We start from the raw sequence: 23342 nt of genomic DNA on the forward strand, positions 1-23342 counted from the left end.
TGTCTAAATCTGCAGGCGCTTTGTGCTTGCTTCAGAACATGGCGTCAAGGAGGTTTAGCAACGCTGCCTTCGGTATACAGCACACAATTCTAAACAATTTTTTTTTTCCATACGAAATTGAAAGCTTTTCACCAAACTTATCTGGGTGATTCTACTCGAAGGACAAGATGACTACTTGGGTGTCAAATTGTGCATATTTGGTGGAGATTATTTTTAGCGTGGCGATCAGCAAAGGGAAAGAAAGGGAACAACAATGCGTTCGTCCACTCTTTTTCGCCTATAGTATGCGCTACTTATCGTCACGGCCCTTCATTGGCGAACATACAGTTTGGCTTGGCAAACACGCTGTGATTCTCAATATACGTGAGCGTGCCGTAAACGTTGTAAGTTTTTTTTTTGTGTATGCACCGCGCACCGTAAGAGCAGTCGTATAAAGACAACAGAAGGGAAAGAAAAAGGTCGACTAATTCCAGCTATCAATCATATCAGCATTCGCTCTCAAAATAGATTTGAAAAAAAAAGAGAGCGAGGGAAAAACATGAGTCCATCACGACGCAGTTCATTGATCGTCACGCAGTGCACATGCGCTAGTGTACAGTCGGCCAGAATTGGCCCGCAGTCTAATCACGCGACCCGTGCAACGCGTCGCACAGCAACCGCGGGAAGCCGCAGCATTGACAACTGCCGCCGATTTTTAAGAGTTTCGGCCGCCCACGCCCAGCTATGCGGATTTCTTCCCGTTCCACGATTACAAAGGTACGAACTATACGTTGGCACTCTGTACCGCGGTGGCAATGCTCCGTGAGCGGTGTTTTATTTGAAGATGTTGAATTTCTTGGCAGGTCAAAACAACTTTGGTATGCTGTACGGCTGCCGGCGTGTCCGCTCGATACTTTCCTTTTGTGTAAGCTTCACGAAGCACTTGCGCTGGTTCCGGCTAAGACATACTTGAGTGCGGTTTTTGCCATGCGGAAGTTGTGCTATGGTTGGTGCTATATTAATCGCAAGGGAGCTTTGACGACGTTTAAGGATTTAGGCGCGTAGCCTCTCAGTATGGCAGTCCAAGCAGAGAGGGCGCTGTTGAGGCCTGAGTGCACAGATATTGTCACATTTTCTTTCCGAAGCGCTTTCACTGATGCTTCTTTGTGTGTGTTGCAATGCATAAGAAGCTGCCCCCCGTTCTAGCGCAACAAAAGAAGTCCACGATTTGGACACGACTCAGTTCACGTTTCGTGGTTTGAACGCGTTCATGAGTGCTCTCATAAATGTGTTCTCCTGAACACATTAAAGCCTCGAATGTACAGATTGTTGACGTCTTCCATAAACACAACCGCGAAATCTACTAGTTTTTAAACTAAGTTTTCGACTTTTTCTGCTGCTTTCTACTGCAATTTTTTTAGTTAGCGCGATCAATCTTTACAGCCCACGAGCAAAACGCAATATGCGCCTCTTTTTAATTTTCGCGCTTACGCACACTCCAACTCCACTGAACGTTTCAGACTTTAGGTACCGGATATCACCGACGCCTCTCCAGAACGGGTTCGCTGTTGGCAGTGTACCAGATACGCTCTGAGTTAGTGTGGTTATTCGAACGTCCCACCGAGCCAAGAATTTTGGACATCATTGTATTTTGCTGCGTCGTCTCAGGTGTCGCATTGTAGAATTGACTAACAATTACCACTGAATGCGCGCCTGTAAGAACTTTGTTTAAAATACCTTTTTCGTTAGCATATACAATCTACTATTCTCAACACTTTTTGCGAGCAAAAATTTCCGATTACCTCTTATCACCTGTGACGTCACTGGCTCCCCCCTGCTTGCTTGATTCCGGGAAAATTCTGGTCATGGATCAGTAGAGATCGTGTTCTAGGAGCAAAGAGAGAGACGCTAACTTCCAACAAAGAGTATTGAACACGACTCGCGGGGGCAGACTGGAAATTTTTGGCAAGTGGGCACTGGGGGTTTGATTAGGCATGTCATGCAGCGCGTACAAGCAGCGGTCGAAGGAGGACGAGAACACAGAGCAAGTGCTGCGTGGAAATTTTAGTGTGCCTTGAAGTGTGCACGTGTCGTAATGCACGTACTGCGAGCGTTCTGCTCATTTTAAAGCACGTCGCTGCCACTTAACGCTACCGATGCACGCAGTTTCCTTAAAAATAACTGGAATTAACTCCGGCATTAGTTTCTACGGGAACTGCATAAGCATAAAGGTTCAGCCACCGTAGTAATTTGCCAAAACTTGATCCTTCTGACTCCAAACGGCTTTTTGTCTTCCAAGATTTTGATGTTACTGGATGTCCTCGAAATTAGAAAGCTATGAGTGCTTGGAAAGTTCGAAAGATAAAGCGTAGTAAACAAATCCACAAGAACAGCTGAAGCCACAAGCACGAAGATCAGGCAAATTCATGTACTAACCATCATTCTCATGGTAGCGCAGCGATAGCAGCGCCAGAGTTTCCTCTAGTAGTTATTTTAGGAAACTATATACCTCTCTCATGGCCTCAGAGATTGCCCTTGGAGGTTATGCTTCTCCAGAGTCATTGATACTACTTAATGTTTTCTTCTATGAAGTAGCCGCACTTAATTTCTTTCTCTCTCTCTTTCACTTCGGTGACTTTGCAGTTATAAACCTTTTGTTTTCGTATCTAGTCTATCCATCGCTGTGCCCTGGGCAGGAGCTCAGTGGCTGCACAGTGGAATAACTTACCTATGTTCTCTTTCTTTTGTTCAAATTTTGTTCTTTAGAAAATGTCGCAAGAGCCTGAAAGGTAAACGCGCTGGGGTCAAAGTAATTATTCGGTTGTCCTTAAGGTTCAGACTACATCAGGTTTGAAGAAGCATCTCGACAAGAATAACTTTGTCGCCCAGAGTAACCGTTGAGGTTGTTGCATGCCGATTTGTTTTGCATGCCCGAATCACGTACTGCTGCAACAACGCTGAGCATTGGTTGGGAAATAGGATACGGCAAGTGCATTGGTTGATTAGGAGTATCCCCGTGTCACCGCCCAGTCGGTGTTCGAAATTAAATTACGGCGTTTAATATCCCGAAACGGGTGCCGTTGGTTGTAAGTGACGCTGCATTGCAAGTCGTCTGACTGATTTCGAACACCCGGTGATGTGCACCGGAAGTACTGCCCACAAGCAGCGCAATGCCGCAAGCACTGAGTCACCGCTGCGGGTCCCGAATTAGAAGTGCGAGTACATTTTCCCCATTTAAATGACCACGAGATGTTGCACTGACGATATTACTGCGCAAAGTGTGTTCCGTATGTCTTCCCTATATATAAGCACCTTGCGAGGTACTTATACACGCAGAACGTTCTTCCATTTAACACTTCGCCTCGACTCGAGAAAGGCGATCGCAGTGTCTCCACTCGACGGAAGTAGTCACTAGGCTTCATTGAGAGCTCATGGCACTAAATCAGATGCAAAGGGCGGGAGCAAAAAAATAAAAAAAATAGCACGTAGATTCGCAAGAATGGCAAGAAATAAATTAGAAGGAAGAATCTCTACGATAACACGACGGGCAGTACCTTGCTATTTGAGCCTCGAGCTGATTGCCCATAAGGACAAAAACGTGCCGGAGCAAATATTCGTCACAGGATGAGGCATGTGTCTGCTGCAGCGAAAACCCGGAGACAAATCAGCACATCCTAACGGAATGCGGAGTTATTCGCCCAGCGAGACCCGCAGGAAATTTCCACTTTCCAGAAGCGCTGGGATTTAAAAAATGATGGAAGCGATAACTGGGCTCAGACAGTCGAGATAATCAGGAGACGTTCAGTGTATCGGTGGTAAAAAAAAGCAGGGAAGGCATTGATAGGACCGGATTCGTTACAGCCTTTTTAACTATAAAAGCTAGATAGAGTTTTAATGAAGAAGAAAAAGACTAAGGAGCATAGGCAAAATGCTAGACTGATAAATATCTATTAATTACTTGTTTAGCTCAAGCAGGCTATGTCAGAATTTGACAACGAATCATCATCATCATCATGGAGAGGAGTAAGAGCTTCGACTCGAGAATCATTCGACAATACGGCGCGTTAGTGTTGAAGACACCGTGTGGCTGGCGTGCCGCCTCCTTATATGGGCAACACTTCTAGAACACACGATTAAAAAGAGCCCCGGACCCGACGCGATTAGCTGTTACCAACGGCAGCAGCGCTACGCTCTACCGACAGTCAGCGCGTCACACATCGCACGATTCTGGAAGGCGGCTGATGTGATCCTTCTCACGGATACCCGACGCGAAGTTTTTGTCTCGTCTATAGGCTGATGCTTCATCGAGTTTTCCGTTCGACGTTGCGTAAACATTGCACGCGCCACTGAACATCGTTGTGGCACGTAGACGGTGCCCACTACCTAGAAACTCAGTGAGGGCTTCGCATTAAAAAAAATTGGAAGAGTTCAACAAATTTTTTTTAAAAATTACTCTTTAACTTACTTCCTTACTTCGCATAACCTTATTGGCGTTGTATTTATAGCGTTTTCCGGTCAATGTTGGGCTGTAGAAAACATAATCGGAAGCATTCGCTTGCCGTTTGCCAAATGTGCATCAACAACGACGCAACCTTCAAAGTTTTAGGACTGCATGCAAGACGAACGAAGTCTTCGACATTCATTAAAAAAAAAAAGAACTGTCGCGCTCTGTTTCCAAAAGCGCAAAAGGTAAAGGTGCTCGGCACCTTTCCCTGTCTCTAGTGTCCATTATTTTCACTGTCATGTCATGCTGAATTAAGCGCTCATGATCTGTAGCGCACACGTAGAAAGTTAGACAAAACAAGAACAAAAAGAAGCAATACAAAGAGTACAATTAACCCATAGGTTCAAGGCTCTTCTTATGATGTTGTGATTTCTGTGCAGCAAATTACCCGTATCGTCTTCCCTCGCATTGAGACACTTCGATCATTCTAAATACATGTACCTAAAACTGTAGACGTATAGACAGCGCGTGTTTTGGTTTTTGACGTAGTAAAATTTCCTTCAATAAACGAACCGCCGAGAAAGGCCCCACTAAGTACACGAAAAGCGGGCAGTTAAAATGGTCCTGCGTGCAGAGCAGCACCTGTGACGCAATAGCCTCGTGCTTTAACAATACACGAAAGACCAGTCAGACCGTAGCCGTTAGCGTGCATACAAGTTGAAGTTGGTCGGCAACACAGAAGGACGTTTTTCTTTTGCTTTATTGCTGGTGAGAGGCGAGTGAAGACACAGTATTCATCAACGTAACAAAAAGTAAGTCCTTGTCGATGCAAATAGGCCACAAAATAATGCATACTTGCTTCCAGGTATTCGGAACTCCTGTATTGCCAACTCAAGCTAGGGGCTAGAAAGGTTCTTCTTTTACTGCGAATAGCATTCTTAGCCTACTTCAGCCATTTTGAATCTATCTATCTATCTAGCTATCTATCTATCTAGGCTGACCCTAGTTGGTACTTACTTGGGTTACTAGGTATGTGCTCGTGGTCGTGATACCGTCGTAGTCGTTCGACCGTTGTCATTCTAGCTTCCTGATCTTAATCTCGCCATAACATCATCGTGGTGCCTTCTGCCCTGACCCAGTGTAACAGCTTGGGCCACTATAAGTGTGTGTTCTTGGTCGGGATGCCGTCGTGGTCATTGTATTGTCATAGTTCCAGCTTTGTCATCTGATTCTTAGCATACCGTCGTGAACACGCCATTGTTGTCATACAATCGTCGTTCATTCATTGTCACACCGCCATCGTGATGCCGTCATGATCGTATTATCTCGTCATTCCAGTTTCATGATCTGACTCTGGTCACGCTGTCGTCGTCACGCCGTCTATGCCGAGCCAGTGGCCCAAGTTTTATAATAGCTTCGGTCAGTAGGTATGTGCTCGCGGTCGTGATGTCATTGTGGTCGTTGCATCGTCAGCACTACAGCTTTCTCATGCCACTCTCATCAAGCCGTCGTTGTCATGCCATCGTCGTCGTACAGTCGCCTCGCGTTCGATGTCACCCCCACCATGATTTTGTCCTGGTCATTCCATTGTGGCTGCATCGTTGTCACACCATCGTCGTGACGCAGGCTTCGTCATACAGTCGTTGTCACGACATTGTAACCGTACACTCGTCGTCATCGCATTTTCTTCATGTCGTTGTCACGTCACGACGTCACTGTATAGTCGTCATACAGTAGTCGTCCTGCGTTCGTTGTCATACCGCTGTCTTGATGCCGTCACGGTCGTTAGATCGTCGTCCTTATAACGTCAACATCCAATTGTGCTAGTGCCATTGTCGTCACACAGTCGTTGTCATACCGTTGAGATCATGCCAACCTCGTCAGGCTGCCGTTTCACCATCGTCATCGCTTCAATAACGTTATCCCATTGTCGTCACCAAGTCGCCGTCAAACTGCCTTCGTCGATGCAGCGACTTCATTATTTGTTCGGCATTCTATTGTAATCACGCTGTCATTATTCATTCGTGAATATGCCTATGTTTTTATGACCTCGTCGTCAATGTCTCGTCGTCAGATAGACGCTACCTTGCATCTGTTTTCCTACTGTCGTCGTCATACCGCCGTGGTCATGCTGCCGTCATTTCAGCTTCTTCATCCGGTTGCCGTCATACTGTCGTCGTCCCGCCGTCGTCATCAAACAGTCGTCGTCATCTCATTTTCCGCATGTTGTCGTCGTCCCACGGTCGTTGTTACACGGCGTCTTATTTTCGTCATGCTGTCGTCGTAATATCGCCTTTGTGGTTCTATCGAAATCACTCTTTCTTCGTCATTCCATCGTCATGGCGCGAGTGAGCGAAATTGCAGGTCCGGCGAGGACGCGAACTCGTCGCGCAGCCGGCTAGTCCCACGTCGGGACCGGCAGGCCTAGCCACTGGCCCGGTCGCGGACACGCCGGACAGTCAGGGCACGAACGACGAGCTCCTCACAGAGCTCAGAAACCGGTACATAGGCACAAATGCACAAATCCCCCAGAAGCCATACACTGGTCCGGAGAATCTTAACCTAGACGCACCCATCCTAGAGGCTGAAGTACGAGCCGTCTTGCTGAAACTCCGAACTAAATCTGCACCAGGCCCCGATGGCATAACAAATAAGACCCTCCGAAATCTAGACGACGTATCTATCACTGCCCTAACAGAGTACTTCAACCACTGTTGGGAAGCAGGTTCTATCCCCTCGCAATGGAAGCATGCACAAATAATATTCATACCTAAACATGGTAAGCGACTACAGCTCGAGAACTTACGCCCGATCTCTCTGACCTCATGAGTAGGAAAACTCATAAAGCACGTTATACTTAACCGCCTCCACAATTTTGCGGAGGGCAACAACTTATTCCCGAACTCCATAATTGGCTTTCGTCCAAAACTTTCCACGCAAGGCATCATGCTTCAGCTTAAACATCAAGTTCTGGACGACATATCCAAGAATGGTACCCGGGCTGTTCTGGGCCTTGATCTTACAAAGGCCTTTGACAACGTAGCGCATCATGCTATACTAGAGAATCTGCAGTACCTAGGTGTGGGCCAGAGGACTTACAACTACATCAAAGATTTCCTCAACCACCGCAGCGCGGAACTAAGAATAGAACTACAATCGGACAAGATCCCTCTTGGAAGTCGAGACACACCACAGGGATCAGTCTTATCCCCCTTCCTCTTTAATTTAGCAATGATCGGATTACCGGAACAACTTAATCAGATTCCAGCTCTACACCACAGTCTGTATGCCGACGACATCACCGTGTGGGTGGTTAAAGGTAGCGATGGAGATGTAGAAACCACGCTACAACAAGCTGTAGAAACGGTTGAAAAGTAGGTGACCGACAAAGGCCTCGCCTACTCCCCGCAAAAATCAGAACTCTTCCTACTCAGAGCCCCTACAAAACGCAAATCCGACACTGCACCACCCCCAGAAATCACTGTGCGAGCCGGAGGAGGCGCGATCCCGGTGGTGACCACCATCCGTGTACTAGGCCTCTTCATGCAAGCTCACGGGTGCAACGACAACACAATTCATAAACTGGAAGCATGCGTTCAGCAGACGATGCGACTCATTTCAAGAATTGCCAACCGACACTCTGGCATGAGAGAAGCCAACCTCATAAAGTTGGTACAAGCCTTCGTTCCAGCCGCATCACCTACTTCACCCCGTACCTATGCCTCAAAGCGGCTGAGAGAAAATAGAGAGAATTATCCGGAGGGCCTATAAACAGGCTCTTGGGCTACCTATAACAACGGCCAATGCTAAATTGCTAGCCCTAGGTGTGCACAACACCCTCGATGAACTTGTGAAAACGCACCTTAGATCTCAATACGAAAGGCTAGCTCAGAGTGCCGCCGGCCGAAACATCCTCCAGAATCTCGGCATCAACTACGAGTCGGTGCAAAGCATTAAAGCAGACATTCCTCACGATCAGAGGTGCCATATCAACATTAATACACTCCCTAAAAACATGCACCCCGAATTCCACAAGGAAAGGAGGGCCGAGTGATCTAAAGCCCTACATCAGAAATTCCACGCCTTCAAATACGTAGTCTATGTCGACGCAGCAGAATACATAGAACGAAACTGTATGTCCCTTGCAGTGGTGGACTCCTCGGGTCAAACCGCGCTGGTGGTTCAATTTGCACCAGAAGCTCCGAAACAGCGGAAGAGGCGGCTATCACTCTGGCAATAGCCTCCGCACATTGTCATTACATTATTAGCGATTACAGAGCGGCAGTACGCAATTTTGCGAAAGGTCGGGTCTCGGCTCCCGTAAAGCGCATAGTAGACACCAACCAACACCCACGACCAATCCAGATCATTTGGGCACCAGCACACTCCTCCCTACCTGGCAGCGATGCCGCCCACACTTCCGCTCGAGGACTCGTCAACCGAGCACCCGGACGCCTCACGCTAGGATCAGAGAGGGATCGCGTGGTCAGTTACCAGGAAATAACTCAGCACTACAGGTTAGCCAGGGCAGTGTACCCGCCAGCACACAAATCGCTTAACAAGCGACAAGAAGTAGCTTGGAGACGACTTCACACGAACACCTACCCCAACCCCGTAGCCTATCACTACTACTACCCGGACCAATACCCTAATACATGTAAGCATTGTAAGAAAAAAGCGGATCTGTTCCATATTATGTGCTCGTGCCCAGCCGAAAATCACACAAATCACGAAATAAGTAATACTGAGCAGTGGGAGGCCGTGTTGCTCAGCTCCGACCCTGACCGGCAGGCCAAGGTCATCAAGAGAGCTGAAGAAGCCGCCCGGGCCCAGGGGCTCGTGGCTGCCTAACAACAAGGTCATCCATCAATACCTTGTTTGTAAATAAAGCCTTTACTCACTCACTCACTGCTTGTCTAGAGGGAGATACGCAGAAGCGAGTCCCGCTCCTCCTTGCTGAACTTGGGGCATCTCGACCCGCACTCCCAGAGCGTGTGCGCTACAGTGGTCTGCCGGCAGGACGGGCTGGCGTCGTCGCAATATACGTCGGGGTAAACTTCGTGTGGAACGGCCAGACACGGATATGTGCTGGTCGGTAACAGTCTAAGAGAAGCGGCTTGCGCCCTATTCAACTTGGGGTGATATGGTTGGAAAGACACAAGACATGCAGAAGAATTTCGTAACCTCGTTGTTAGTAGCGGGAGCGTCCCTGTGGCCGTAGGGGGGAGGGGAGTCGGCGCTTCTTACAGAGGAAGCGCGGTCGGTGAGGTCGCGCGCAGCCTCGTTAGCAGAGAAAGTGAAATGATTTTTTGGAGGTCCCGCGAGGACGCGAACCCGTCGCGCAGCCGGCTACTCCCACGTCGCGACCGGCAAGTCTGGCCCACGGGCCCGGTCGCGGGCACGCCGGACAGCTAGATTCGGGGGAGCACCTTCGACCTAGCCTACGTTGTCATGTCACCATGCTCATGGGCGACTCTGTCAAGTGCTGCCTTAGAATAATGAGACGATATCGGAGGATGGGCCATATAGCCGAAGCGACAAAAATGTCAGCATTGTTACTTCACATAATGAATAAACATGACTTTAGGAATAGGGTTTGTGTTACACTGCTCGAATGCTATTCGCATCCCTTTCAACATTCATCGTGAGATGAGTTCGGCCGTACTTCTTTCTTCTTTTTTTATCACCGATGTTGACTTAAGGCATATTGTGTTGTTTATATGCGTGCTGTAAGGCCTGTGTTATGCATGAATTCGAGCACTGCTTTGCGACATCTGTTATCATGTGTCCATTGATCATAGCGGGTCGTGGCCCTGTAGCGCAGGCCAGCTTGCGGTACACAGGGCACAGAGAAAGGGATTTACAGTGGAGCTCAAGCGAATAGTCTGCGTGCATGATTCCTCCAAAAGCAGGTGCAGAAGTAAAGCAATGAAGGGGGCTAGTTGGTGAACGTTCATGGTTATATTGCGCTCAGTTTTACAAACACGATATTAAGGAAGGACAGGACGTGGCCGGACGAAGCGCAAACTACCAACTGTTTGATACTGTTAAAGAACGCGCTTATATACAAGGAGATATGGTGCGGGGGGGGGGGGGGTACATATAAAAGTATATGACAAGGTGACGACATGTGATTATAGTTTGGGTCAGGCATACATCCTTCACACGCACCCGTTCGCCCTGGCAAACTCGACCTCAGCTTTGATAAGCGCGATGGACGAAGTGCTTACGCACGTCTCTTTTTCTTTAGGTATCGCAAGCGCCTACCATATTTCTCGCTCCGTTTTTGTTTTTGATGTTCCAATGACTGTGGTGCTTTCTATTAGCGGGGAGCATTTGCACTGTTTGCAATGTGCGGCCAAGTTGCTAGGTGCTGTCAGAAGCTGGCACGTGTATTTGTGCTCCCGTAACCTATCGTTTAGACAACGTCCAGTTTGCCCAATGTATACTTTCCCGCAATATAGTGGGATTTGGTAAACAACTGAAGTAGCGCATTCCACGTACTTTTCCGCGTGCTTAGTCTGACAGACCGTAGCACTAGGGTTGGCCTCTTTGGATCCTGCGTTCACCTTCTTGCACATGCCTTTTAGTTTTTGCGGGGCGGAGAACAGAACTTGAACGTCATGGCGTTGGGCTGTCTTTTTTATCCGATGTGACAAGCCATGGATGTAAGGCAACACCACGCGTTTTCACAATTTTTTTCTGTGTTTTCTGCCTTTTCCTGTTGGCTCTGATTTCGGGCAACACGTTTTCACAGATTTGCACCACCATGCTGTTCGGGTACCCACTGTTTCTTAAGCGGCTTACTTGCAGATCGATGCTCTCCCTCACAGCATGGTGGCATGATTTTTCGATTGCTTGACTGATGCAAGCCTTGGCGATGCCTCTTTTAATGATTTTAGAATGGCAAGAGTCGTACCTCAGGATTTCTTTTTCTCCTCTAGTTTTGTAGCACCAGCACATGTGGGAGCCTCTGATCCTAATGTTTATATCAAGGTACTGCAATCGACCTTCGGTAGTAGTCTCGTACGGGAACTCTAAACCTTCATGTGCATTTTTGAACATGCTGATGACAGTTTCTACGCCGTAGAAACTGTCATCAGTTTCTACGGCGTGGAAACTGTCATAAGTATACATTGGGCAAACTGGACGTTGTCTAAACGATAGGTTACGGGAGCACAAATACACGTGCCAGCTTCTGACAGCACCTAGCAACTTGGCCGCACATTGCAAACAGTGCAAATGCTCCCCGCTAATAGAAAGCACCACAGTCATTGGAACATCAAAAACAAAAACGGAGCGAGAAATATGGGAGGCGCTTGCGATAGCTAAAGAAAAAGAGACGTGCGTAAGCACTCCGTCCATCGCGCTTATCAAAGCTGAGGTCATGTTTGCCAGGGCGAACGGGCGCGTGTGCACGATGTATGCCTGACCCAAACTATAATCACATGTCGTCACCTTGTCATATCTTTTTATATGTACCCCCCCCCCCGCACCATATCTCCTTGTATATAAGCGCGTTCTTTAACAGTTTCAAACAGTTGGTAGTTTGCGCTTCGTCCGTCCACGTCCTGTCCTTCCTTAATATCGTGTTTGTAAAACTGAGCGCAATATAACCATGAAGGTGCAGAAGTACCAACACAAGACGGCACGCTACGTGCTGTTCTCTTGTACAAGTGTATATTTTACTACTCTTCGCCGCATACGTTTCCGTGTTTTTGCACCTGTTTTCAAATTATAAATCCGCATAATTTGTTTTTGTTTTTTTTAGATATCCATTTTATTATTCTGGGTATGTGGGTTGCAAAGATGCGATGGCATAGTTTTCGTATTATTTTCTAGACTTTCCTTCTATGCATAAACCTTTCAACGTCTCTTGATCCCTTCTGGTTTCGAAGTTCAAGCGAAACATTGCGATTCAGAGAGCGAGACGCCAAAGTTATCTGCACGCTGTATGCGTGGTGTTGACTATGGGTGAGCGGCGTCTGCCGCGTTCCTTCCTTGCCATACGATGGGTTGGTTTTTGGTGACATTTACGACCCGCTTCCTTCTGGTTATGTCAGAGATCTGAGAAATCTTGCGAAGCATTTGCTGTGATTTGTAAATAAGTGAAGCTCCCGGTTGACCTGAATCAAATCGAGTATAAGACGACTTACGCTGTAACGGATCTTCCCCCTTGACCGTCTGTCTCCAGTCAGGTGATATATCATTATTTTCGTTTCTGTCACGAAACATCGCCTTTATCATTCCTACAAAAATGCAAGCGGCAGTGGCCAATTGGGATCCATTGCAAACTTATTATTTTAGATTAGTGTCTATTTTTCTGAGCATTATCTCACCCTGGTAGTACATGACCGGGGTAGTTGGAGAAGTATGGGAGAGGCCTTTGCCCTGCAGTGGGCGTAACCATGCTGCTGCTGCTGCTGCTGCTGCTGATGATGATGATGATGATGATGATCTCATCTAAGAAACATCACAAAGTTAGTACTTGAGTGAACGCTCAGCAATACCCAGGGTTGACGTTATTCGGGTCCTGGACACCCCCTCACCCCAAGTTGAATAGGGCGCAAGCCGTTTCGCTTAGGCTTCTGCAGACCAGTACGTATCCGTGTCTGTCCGTTCTCCACGAGGCTTACCCGGACCTGTATCGCGACGACGCCTGCCCCTCCTGCGGCCAGACCTCCACTCTAGCACACATGCTGTGGGAGTGTGGGTCGACATACCCCAAGTTCATCAAGGAGGAGTGGGACTCGCTTTTGCGTAGCCCCGCTCTAGAAAAGCAAATCCTGGCCGTCCAGCGTGCCCGCGACCGGGCCGGTGGGCTAGACCTGCCGGTCCCGACGTGGGACTAGCCGGGTGCGCGACGAGTTCGCGTCCTCGCCGGACCTACAATAAAGTTTATTCACTCACTCACTCACTCACTAACGCTCAGCAGGTCGGCGAATACGCGTCGACGAAGACTATGAGAGCCATTGGCTATCTACTTAATCGCTACATGGGCGTGCGGCCTTTAAGAATCACACCCCAATTTCAAATGAAGCTGTGCCTTTCGAGTCGCTCTACTAGTCATTTATCAATTCTCGTAATTCATTCTCTGCAGCTGTGACCAATGTCCAATGGACAACCAATGTCCATTGCATTGAGGCTACTAGATGATCGTCCATTGAGAGTACTGACGGCACCCGAACACCACCTTCCCTCTGACCATCAGCCCAAAAGGCAGTGAAATTATTTTTCTGTTTTTCTTTCTTTAAACGAATGGCTTGTGACAGCGTCCTTGACTGCATGGTGCCGTCCGCGCACGTGCACACGCTGAATACTTTCTTCTCTCTCTCTTCTTTTTATTTTCCTTTTTCCTTCCCCCAGATTCTGGTAGACAACTAGAAGTCTCTATGGTGAACTTCCCTGTATTCTTCCTGTCTTTTCTTCTCATAATTAAACCACACACTTTAAAATGTGGCTGCATATGACACATAACATAGTCTCCATTTGGACCAAATGTGAACCCAGCGACGCATTCAATTTTCCGAGGACACTGTGCAACATTGCGCATAACGGCCATGTAACGCTTTTGAGCTCTTGCATAAGTGAATTACTACAAAGGTAGTAATTAACCCGCGCACTTGAAATCTTGCAGACGCGTCAACCATATCTCCTTTCTTTTTACCGATTTTAACTCTCCGCCAGCTATATTTCTCCCACAGTGCGTAAATCTTCTATGCGGTTCGTAAAACACGAGCTCTGGAGCGCTTGTATAAGTAACACCCTAAAAAGGCCGTAATCAATTCCCACAGTTAAAACTTGGCACACAGATTAAACATTACATGACCTGCATTCTCTGATAATTAATCCTAGGTGCCAGTTTTCTTTTATTCTCCGGGGCCCTGGGAAACCTTCTACACACTTAGTATAACGCCTGAAAAGAGGGAGTAAAGGGGTTATGAGTAATTATCCGCAATGCCAGTAATTAACCCTCTAACATTAAACTTTGGTTACACATCACCATTGCAAAATGCGTGCTTGGAACGATGCCTCCTAAAGGGGGTAAAACGAATTTTTAAAAATAAATACTTTCGAATCCAATATTCGTCCCAATCTCTTCATAATTAACTTTCATCATCGTCTTCTTCTGCTTCAGTGACCGAGGCTTATTTCTTATGCACACTGCAGGACGAAGGGATCTCCTAGCGATTTCCAATGACCCCTATCTTGCATTAGCTGAATCCAAACGTGCCTCCAAATTTCTTAATTTCATCACCCTACCAAGTTTTCTGCCGTCCTTCCCTTGGCACCCATTCTGTAACTCAAATTGTCCACCGGTTAACTGCGCTACGCATTACATGCTCCACTACGGAGCAGTCTCTAAAAAAGAACCGATATACCGATTCTTTTTCTTGCTCCCAAGAAACGTATACGCAAAGAAAGTGTCGTAAGTCCCATTAAAATATTAATTTAAGAATAGGGAAATTAAAGATATATATAAATATATCTTTTGAAAAAGAATAAACTGAAAGTTACCTTAACCCAGTACTAATAAAAACTTCACTGCAGTGCTTCAAAACTCAGGATAGCTGAGAAGCTGTGTTCTTTGCGCTAAAATAAAGCAACCATGTCACTTTGATGAAAACCTGCATAGCATAATTTCTTGCTCTTCTGCATCCGAAGAAGCGCTAAAGGAATTCTGGCTTCGTTCGCTACCAGAAATCTTTTAGAGCGAAGCTGGATATGGCTAACCGATTGGTCAGTCCGTCTGTCGGTCGCCTGTACGCCGAAAACTCCTCCGGCGCAACCCTATGCGCATGCGCGAAAAAACAAAAAAAAGAGAAAGAGGCGCGTCATTAGCCAACTCCACCTAGATAACGCAAGGCCTGTTTACTCCGATCCATGACGTCACGCTACCTGGCCCGAAATTTCCATTGACAAGGCTGGCGTGACAAAAGCGGTGACGTCAAAATCAGTCTTGCCTTCTCGGGAGCGTCCCCACTAGATTCTGTGGCAGTCGGGCCAGGTAACATGACGTCATGGATCGGAGTGAAAAGGCCTTGCGCTATCTAGGTGGTGTTGGATTCGCTGCGACACTAGTGATGTCGTTGTTCTCCATCGCAGCCGAGCGCGCACGCAGCAATTTATCTCCGGCTCCAATATGGGTAAGCCACGCGTCGTTATACGTACTCCTGAGGAGCAGGCAGCCTTCGATCAGCAACGCCGCGAGCTGAACCGGGAACGAGCTCGTCTACGCCATGCCGATGCTGCGGCCCGGGCACAGGAACAGGCTCGTGCAGCCGAGCGCAAGCAGCAGCTTTGTACCGAGGATCCGACAGCTGACTAAGCCGTCGTTTAATGAACCGTCGGGAATAACCCAGTGATAAACACCGGCGCCGCACGTTTCAGCTTCGCTGGTTAACCATCTGTGCGGAGTGCTTTGGCGGTGATTTTCTTTTAGAAAAACAACCACCAGACGGCGTCATTTATGAAAACTGGTGTATAGATAAACGAAGGCAATAGATATATTGAAACAGGGAAAAAATAACAGCAAAGGGGAAGAGAAATGCGGCCATAGTGAAACAAAGAGCGCTATGGGGATACAATGGGTAAGAGGGACTCCGAGGTATGTGGAAAGGTGTAATGGCTCCAAGACTTAGATTTGGAAATGCGGTTATTTACTTTAAATAAGGAGTACAATCAGGAGTCTATGGCAACCAAAAGTCAGTGGGACGCCTCGCAAATTACTCTAATGGGAAGACTACAAATGAAGCTGTGCAGGGTGATATGAGCTGGACAAGCTTTGAAGTGAGAGAAGCTCGCAGTAAAATTGATTATGAAGAGCGACTGAGGAATATGGAAAAATGTAAATGGGCTGGGAGAGTTTTCAGGTATTTGTACAGGAAACACATTGATACACAGTAGACGAATGGCAACAATGGACGTGAAGCTGGAAGTCCGAGCGGCTGTGATAATCTCATGGGTGGCGGCAATGGAAAATAAACCTGCTATGAGTAACTATTTGAGAAGAAAACGCGAAATAAGGACAGAAACAATTTATGATAACTCAAAAGGAAGCTCATTACTTATCAACGCGAGATCAGGATGTCCTAGAACATGCACTTTAAAAGCGAGGTACACCAACGAAGAAGCAGCATGGGCTTGCTGTGGTAAAACTAGGGAAACGATGAAGCTCCTTTTATTATTATATGAAGATGTCTGACCAGCGGTCGATTTAGGCACGGCTGGCTCTTTGAAGCCCTTGGTTTCAGTGAAAGCTTTGGGAAAGTAAACAGGTCCGCAATGAATATTAGTAAGAAACGGTTGGAAGATTCGTGGAAGAAAAGTATGGAAACGACAAGCAACGGAGGCATACAAAAACAAAGTTCACAATAAAGGTTCAGAAAGTTTGGTTATGAGAATTCATCGTGGGTTTCTTTCTTCCTTTTCTTTGTTTTTGTTCTTTTTTAAAATGGGTAGCACATTAAGCAATATAATAACAACAGCTTCGTGGCCCAACCCGCCGCCCCGTTCCAAAGGGGACGCTCATAGCATTAGCATTAGCATCCATCCATCCATCCATCCATCCATCCATCCATCCATCCATCCATCCATCCATTCCGAGGTCGCGGGATCGAATCCTGGCCATGGCGGCCGCATTTCGATGGAGGTGAAATGCGAAAACACCCGTGTGCTTAGGTTTAGGTGCACGTTAAAGAACCCCAGGTGGTCGAAATTTCCGGAGTCCTCCACTATGTCGTGCCTCATAATCAGAAAGTTGTTTTGGCACGTAAAACCCCATAATTTATTTTTTTTCATTCATTCAGTCATTCATCCGTCCATCCATCCGGTGCCAGTATAATATGCTACTGTCAAAATTAGGTGTGTTCTTCGACATATAATTTTTGTGACGTCACCTGTCATACACGGTCATAAAAACACACGCAGTGAAGCCGAACCAATATATGCGCGGTGAAGTCAAACTTGTGTTTGGCGGTTTCATTATGGACGAGCCCAGCTTGTCCTGGGTAGGAGCGACACAAATTTCAACAACTAGCCTGGCTCGTCCTCGGTAGGGAAAGGGTTAATGTCAGCTAACCCCGTTTGCCTCTCTGATCCGCACCACTCTCTTCCTTTCAACGTATTTTCACGGCACGTTGCCCATAACATGTGCCGCATTCCCAGCAAATTTAAGTTCAGTACAGCACTAAACTCTTCCACGACACCGGTAAAGCATACGTGCAAGGTTTTCAAGCACATCTAGTCGCATCAGCAGCTTCGCTTTTAAACCACGCGCAAGAAAGTGAGCAGCGTTTAAATTGCGGATACGCACTTCTGGCCCTTCCATGCATTTTGCTACACCTATTTCTCCTTCAATATTTCATTTATCCCTCTCAATTCCCTCACCTTTAAGTTTCCGTCCGGCCACGAGGTAGCTAACGGGTCCGCATAGCTGGGGCCCCTTCACAGGTTATTAAAAGAACAATAAAGGTCAAAATCAACTCGCTTCATACTGATAAATCATTCTTTCAAACGTATATATTAGTTTCACAGCATGACGTTGATTGCTAGAAGAAAGAAAAATGAATACCAAGCTTTAACTTTTTTCTTCTTTTTCTTTATTTCACACCGAAACACGACTGTCGGCACGTCAGCACGACGTCACTGATATCGATGTGTTTTCTCGTATTTTGGCCGTTGCGGGCGCGGCAATAGTTCTCGAAACTTTGCACGGTTCAGTGTTTTCACTTGTTTAAAGTGCGACGTAGTCTGTCTTTACAAATAAATGTACGAATTGGGCCCGAGAAGGTGGCATCGATATCCGGGCGAGCTAGTGGTGAGTCAGTGCGGGCTATATAGTGCGGGAACTTCAATGGGGCATCGCCACCTAGCTCCCGCTTTCGCGTCTTTTTCTGGCTGCACTCTCGCTGTGGCTTTAAGCTATTGTATAAGGGTAATTTACTAGTAGAGCTCAACTTACCCCTTTCTTTACGGTGCCTCTGAAGTGGTAGGAGTCTAGCCCTTTAGTCAGTATCTCTATACTTTTGATTTTATTAACCGGCCAGATTGACGCGACCAAACAGTCACGACCGATCATTATTATGTCATTATTCTTCTTTGCTGACAGAGATATTGTATCTACGTAATTAATATTAAGCATATTCTTGTGCGTTGGTTTATTTAGTCTGTATTATACAATTGACTTGATTGAATGACATGTTTAATTTCATCAAGAGCAGAATGTGCCGTTTCGTTGCTGTTTTCTTTTCCTTTTCTATATTCGTGTTTTAGGCACGTTTACGAAACGTGCTTCATCGCCGGAACGTTTTTCATATCACCTACCGTAATCACCTTTTGGTCATGGCATAATTTAATGTCCGCGGAGAAGCCGGCGACGCAATAGCTGGCGACGTTTCCAATTTCACCCAAATAGATCGCTCACTCATTTGCGCGACAAGCAAATTAACAACAGAACGAGCCAGCCTACCTACATTTGCTGCATCACGCCACACACGCACGGCAGTTTTGTGTGAGGCTCGAACGAGCCGTACCGCGAGTACATACACTGCACGGGTCTCTTACGCCGGACGGAGGCAACAAAGGGTCCGCTTGTTTTCCCCTTCGTCGTAGATTTCCGCGCCGCGTATTCTCGGACGACGCGTCACGGCCAGTTCAAATTTCGAAGACGTTTCCGCCGTTCCTGCTATTTTGAGTGAGTCACGCCATCTTGCATTCTAAAACACCTTTTTTTTTTCGGCCTTCAGCGCATTCCCTCCCCTCCCCCCTCCTCACCCCAACCGCTGGCATTTAGTATTCTTTGCCCTCGTCGGCGTCGTTTCATTTCTTCTTCACCTCCGAGGATTTGCGCAACAACCCCCGATTCGCACCGGGAGGCGTTCAGTTGCGATCGCTGTTCGGCGGCGCAAGACGTACTGGCGCGAAAGGAACCCTCCAAGCGTCAGTTTTAAAGAATGAAACGGTGCAAACCTAGGAGACTAAGCGAATGGACGAGGACGAACGGGAAAGGAGTCCGTGCTGGCGAACGTCACACAGATCTGTCAAAGGGCCACTTAGATGACTGGAATTGAATTCGACACACATGCATCCAGGACCGTGATAACGTAACGGTTCTATTCCAACTTTCTTTTTGTTTTCTGCTTTGATGTGCGCTCATCTCTTGATGTTTCCGTGAGAGGTTTTCGACTTCGTCATGAATCGAAAGCGAGAATATAACCAGTTGAATGAAATTCGTCTTTCAACTGGGCGTTTCATTCTAACATTAGGGAAACGTGAGTAAAAGCAATGGAGGCGTCCTGTTCTGGGAAGAAATATAGGAGCAGAGAAGTGGAAATACGAGGAAACGCGAACAAAGAACTGCAGCCAAGTCGCAAAGCAGGTGTTGAATGAACCCGCGCGTGCGACATACGGGTATATAGCCTGAGCCGAGTGCTGTCATATTCATGTGACTGCATTTGGGGAGGTCATAGTGAATATCATCACGTGGAACTTGGGTTGATACGGTAGCACTGAAGTGAACCTCGCCTGCTGTAACTTGGCTCCAGGTTGCGAGAAAACGAGATTATCACACAGCGGCCTGAGCAGAGTGACACATGAGAACAACTATATGAGCAGTTCCGCCGGTTATCGTTTAGCTGTATAGGTGGTGACGACCTAATAATTACAAAGGAGCTCCACCCATAAAAATTCAGTACACCAGCTCTTCAACTCTGAAAGGGAGCTGAACCAGGTGGAGTCCATTCACAACTTAATTACTTTGGTCGGCTAATGTAAATGTCGACTACTTAGAAAATAGAAGCTAGTTAGTTAAAGGTAAAATATTACCTTTCGCTGAACAATGACATCAGGATCCCCTATAAGATCTGCTAGGCGTTCAGGTTTCAACCTGAAACCAATGACATGGCGAAAAAGTTGTTTCAAACACGCGAATCTGTCTGACGCAACACCACTATATTTTGGTCCTTCGTATGGTACGGTTACTCTGGCGCTCCTGACACTCCAGACATCTGGATGGTGAGCACGAGAGTAATTCTCCACGGCGTCGGAACCTTTTGGGCACCACATGAACTTGCTTGGACAGTCTTTAGTAAGCCTGGCGGTCGCAGGAAACGTAGCCCGCGCATACTTTAAGAAATAGTGTACGTGACCTGTACAAGGAAGGTTAAGAGTAGCTGGGGAGCTGGTCTTGTCTCAAACTTCATCATTATCACCCTCGTCCTCTTGTTCGTTCCTTTTCGCGACGACAGGCTGGAAGGAGTGTGCTCAACCCCCTGCGCAACCGACCACGAACGCATATAGAGTCGTTCGACTTTGTCCGCGGCTTTGAAGATCGCTTCCTTGCGGCGCGCTTCTCCTTCGTCACGTGCGCGCGATTGCGGGACTCTTTCTATGCGCCTCGCAAACGCTCAAGGAAGCGACCTCTTTGACGCCAGTTTGTGGAATGCGCATGCAATGGGTAATGTTCCAGGTTGCCGCGGTAGCGTTTCATTTAACGCTATACGCGTCTACGCGCGGACAAACGTATAAAAGCGAGGGCGAATTTTAAAACGTAGGTTTCGCGAGCGGCTCGTATGTGGCGAGAGACGAAAGGTGCCCCGCAGGGGCGTCTGCGTCAGCAGGCGTTTGGTGTGTTGCGACACCACGTACCCGAGCACACGAGGGTTGGACCCTCCCGCGTGTAGCCGTGCGCGGCTCAGCCGTGTCCGGGGAAAAGGGGATCCTGGGGGTTGAGCCGATGCTGGGTGTTCGGACCTTCAAGGCCCCCCGGCGGAGGCAACACACCCCTTTGGCCTCTGCTTCACGTAGACGGCACCCCCGGACTGACCCACCCGGGGGAAATCGGTAGTTGCCTTTTCCTGTCTCTCTCTCCCTATTACCTTCGTCTTTCCCTTACTTTCCGCCTTTCCTGTCTCCTTCTCATTTCTTTATTACTTCCGACCTTCCTGGCAGCAAGGGTTAACCTTGTGTGAGTAGCCAACCTTGGTTATGTCATATTGGGTTATAGTGGCAACGTACAGCTGGCGTTTGCAGGCCCTGTTTTTCAGGCCCTGCAGCGTCCCCTTGTTGGACTCCATGGTGGGTGGCTGGCGTTGCTGCCGAAAACTACATGTCCACTCATGGCTACCTCTTTCCCTCCACTACCTAATCGCCCCCAGAAAAGAGGGCGCACCGATGAAGTCTTCCAATTTTTTGGCCGCCAAAAAGAATCCTTCCCGCGTTTCCATGTCATCCACTCTGCAAAACCAGATAAACCAGTAAGAACTATCTCACCCTTCCTTGTTTCCAAGTCACTGACTGAAGCCTTTGGTCCTGGATATAAGGCGTCGAGGATGTCAAGCGGCGATCTCCTCTTGGAGCTCCGCGATCAAAAACAATATGATAAATTGTCAACACTAGTGTCATTTGGGGAAACCGAAATAATTATAACCCCGCACCGCACGATGAACACCACCCGTGGTGTTGTCTCTGACGATGACTTAATGGAGCTCACTGAGGCTGAACTCTTGGAGGGCTTCAGTGACCAGAATGTTATCAATGTTAAACGAATTAAGATGAGGAGAGATGGAAAAGAGATCAAGACGAAACACCTGATACTGACTTTCGGCTCAAGTGTCCTTCCCGAGTCCATCGAGGCTGGTTATATCAAACTTCGTGTTCGGCCATACGTTCCCAATCCTCTCAGATGCTTTAAGTGCCAACGTTTCGGCCACAGTTCACAGAACTGTCGAGGCCGGCTGACTTGTGCCAAGTGCAGTGACAACGAACATTCCTCCGAAACGTGCCAAAACACTCCACATTGTGTCAACTGTGATGGTGAGCATGCCGCGTACTCGCGCGCCTGCCCGTCCTGGAAAAGAGAAAAAGAGATTGTGACAATCAAAGTCAAAGAAAACATCTTTCAAAGAGGCACGTAGGCGGGTGTCATACCTGTCTAACAGCAGCTTTGCCGATGTGGCGCGTAAGGGGGCAGCGTCACAACGGCCTCCGGCGGCTGTCCGACCCACAAGCAGTGAGTCGGCAGTTACGCCATCTGCCCCTGCGGCGGTTGCAGCTAGCGCTGCTCCGTCAACACTGCAAGGGGGACCATCAACCCCGAAGGTAGGCGCAGCCGAGGCTGCCCCAACCACCCCGGCCCCTTCCAGCGCTGGCAACAGCCGGTGCAGCCAAATCCCGCAGAATGCGCCATCGACCTCCGGGCTGGTGGGCGCAGGGGTCTTGCCCTCCAAGGCAGGACTCTCCCTTGTAACTTCTCGCTCGCAAGAGCACGTGTCCGGCGCCTCAAAAGAGGCAATGGACACTACACCTGTCCTCAAGGCGCACCAAACGCCTAAGGAGCGTCGAGGCTCCCTCGAACGCTCCAGAAAGGGCAGAACCCCTGTTACAGGGCCTCGAAAGAGCTCTGTAACCTAAGGCATCACCTCCCTTTCCATAGACACAGCACTTATTTACTTCCAATATGGCTACACAAATAATTCAATGGAATGTCAGAGGTCTTCTTAGGAACCTTGATGACTTACAAGAGCTTATCCAAAAACACAACCCAAAAGTGCTGTGTCTACAGGAAACACACTTAACACCACAACACACAAACTTTCTCCGACCGTATGTCAAGTTCCGCAAAGATCGCGATAATGCTTTCGTATCATCAGGCGGTGTTGCCATTCTTATTCATAAAAGTATTTCCTGTCAGCGTTTACAGCTACAAACGCCCCTTGAAGCAGTGGCGGTTCGAGCTGTTTTTCTCAATAAACTCGTCACCATTTGCTCGCTTTACATACCCCCACACTACAAATTAACGAAACATGAATTCCAATCGTTTTTAGACCAGTTGCCAGAACCTTATGCTGTTCTTGGCGATTTCAATGCGCACAGCTCCCTGTGGGGCGACTCTCGTATAGATGCGCGAGGACGACTTGTC

At 47.7% G+C, this 23342-nt stretch overlaps 1 protein-coding gene across 1 annotated transcript in view; it reads left to right on the forward strand.

Moving 5' to 3' along the window:
- The first annotated feature begins 632 nt into the window (after positions 1-632).
- Positions 633-23342, forward strand: part of LOC142581956 (uncharacterized) — a 68829-nt gene continuing 46119 nt past the window's right edge. The window contains exon 1 of the mRNA XM_075691390.1: positions 633-756. Coding sequence (XP_075547505.1) covers positions 724-756 — 33 coding nt within the window. The 5' untranslated portion in view covers positions 633-723. The remainder of the gene's footprint in view (positions 757-23342) is intronic.

This window comes from Dermacentor variabilis, chromosome 5 (assembly GCF_050947875.1).
Source record: "Dermacentor variabilis isolate Ectoservices chromosome 5, ASM5094787v1, whole genome shotgun sequence".
NCBI lineage: Eukaryota > Metazoa > Arthropoda > Arachnida > Ixodida > Ixodidae > Dermacentor > Dermacentor variabilis.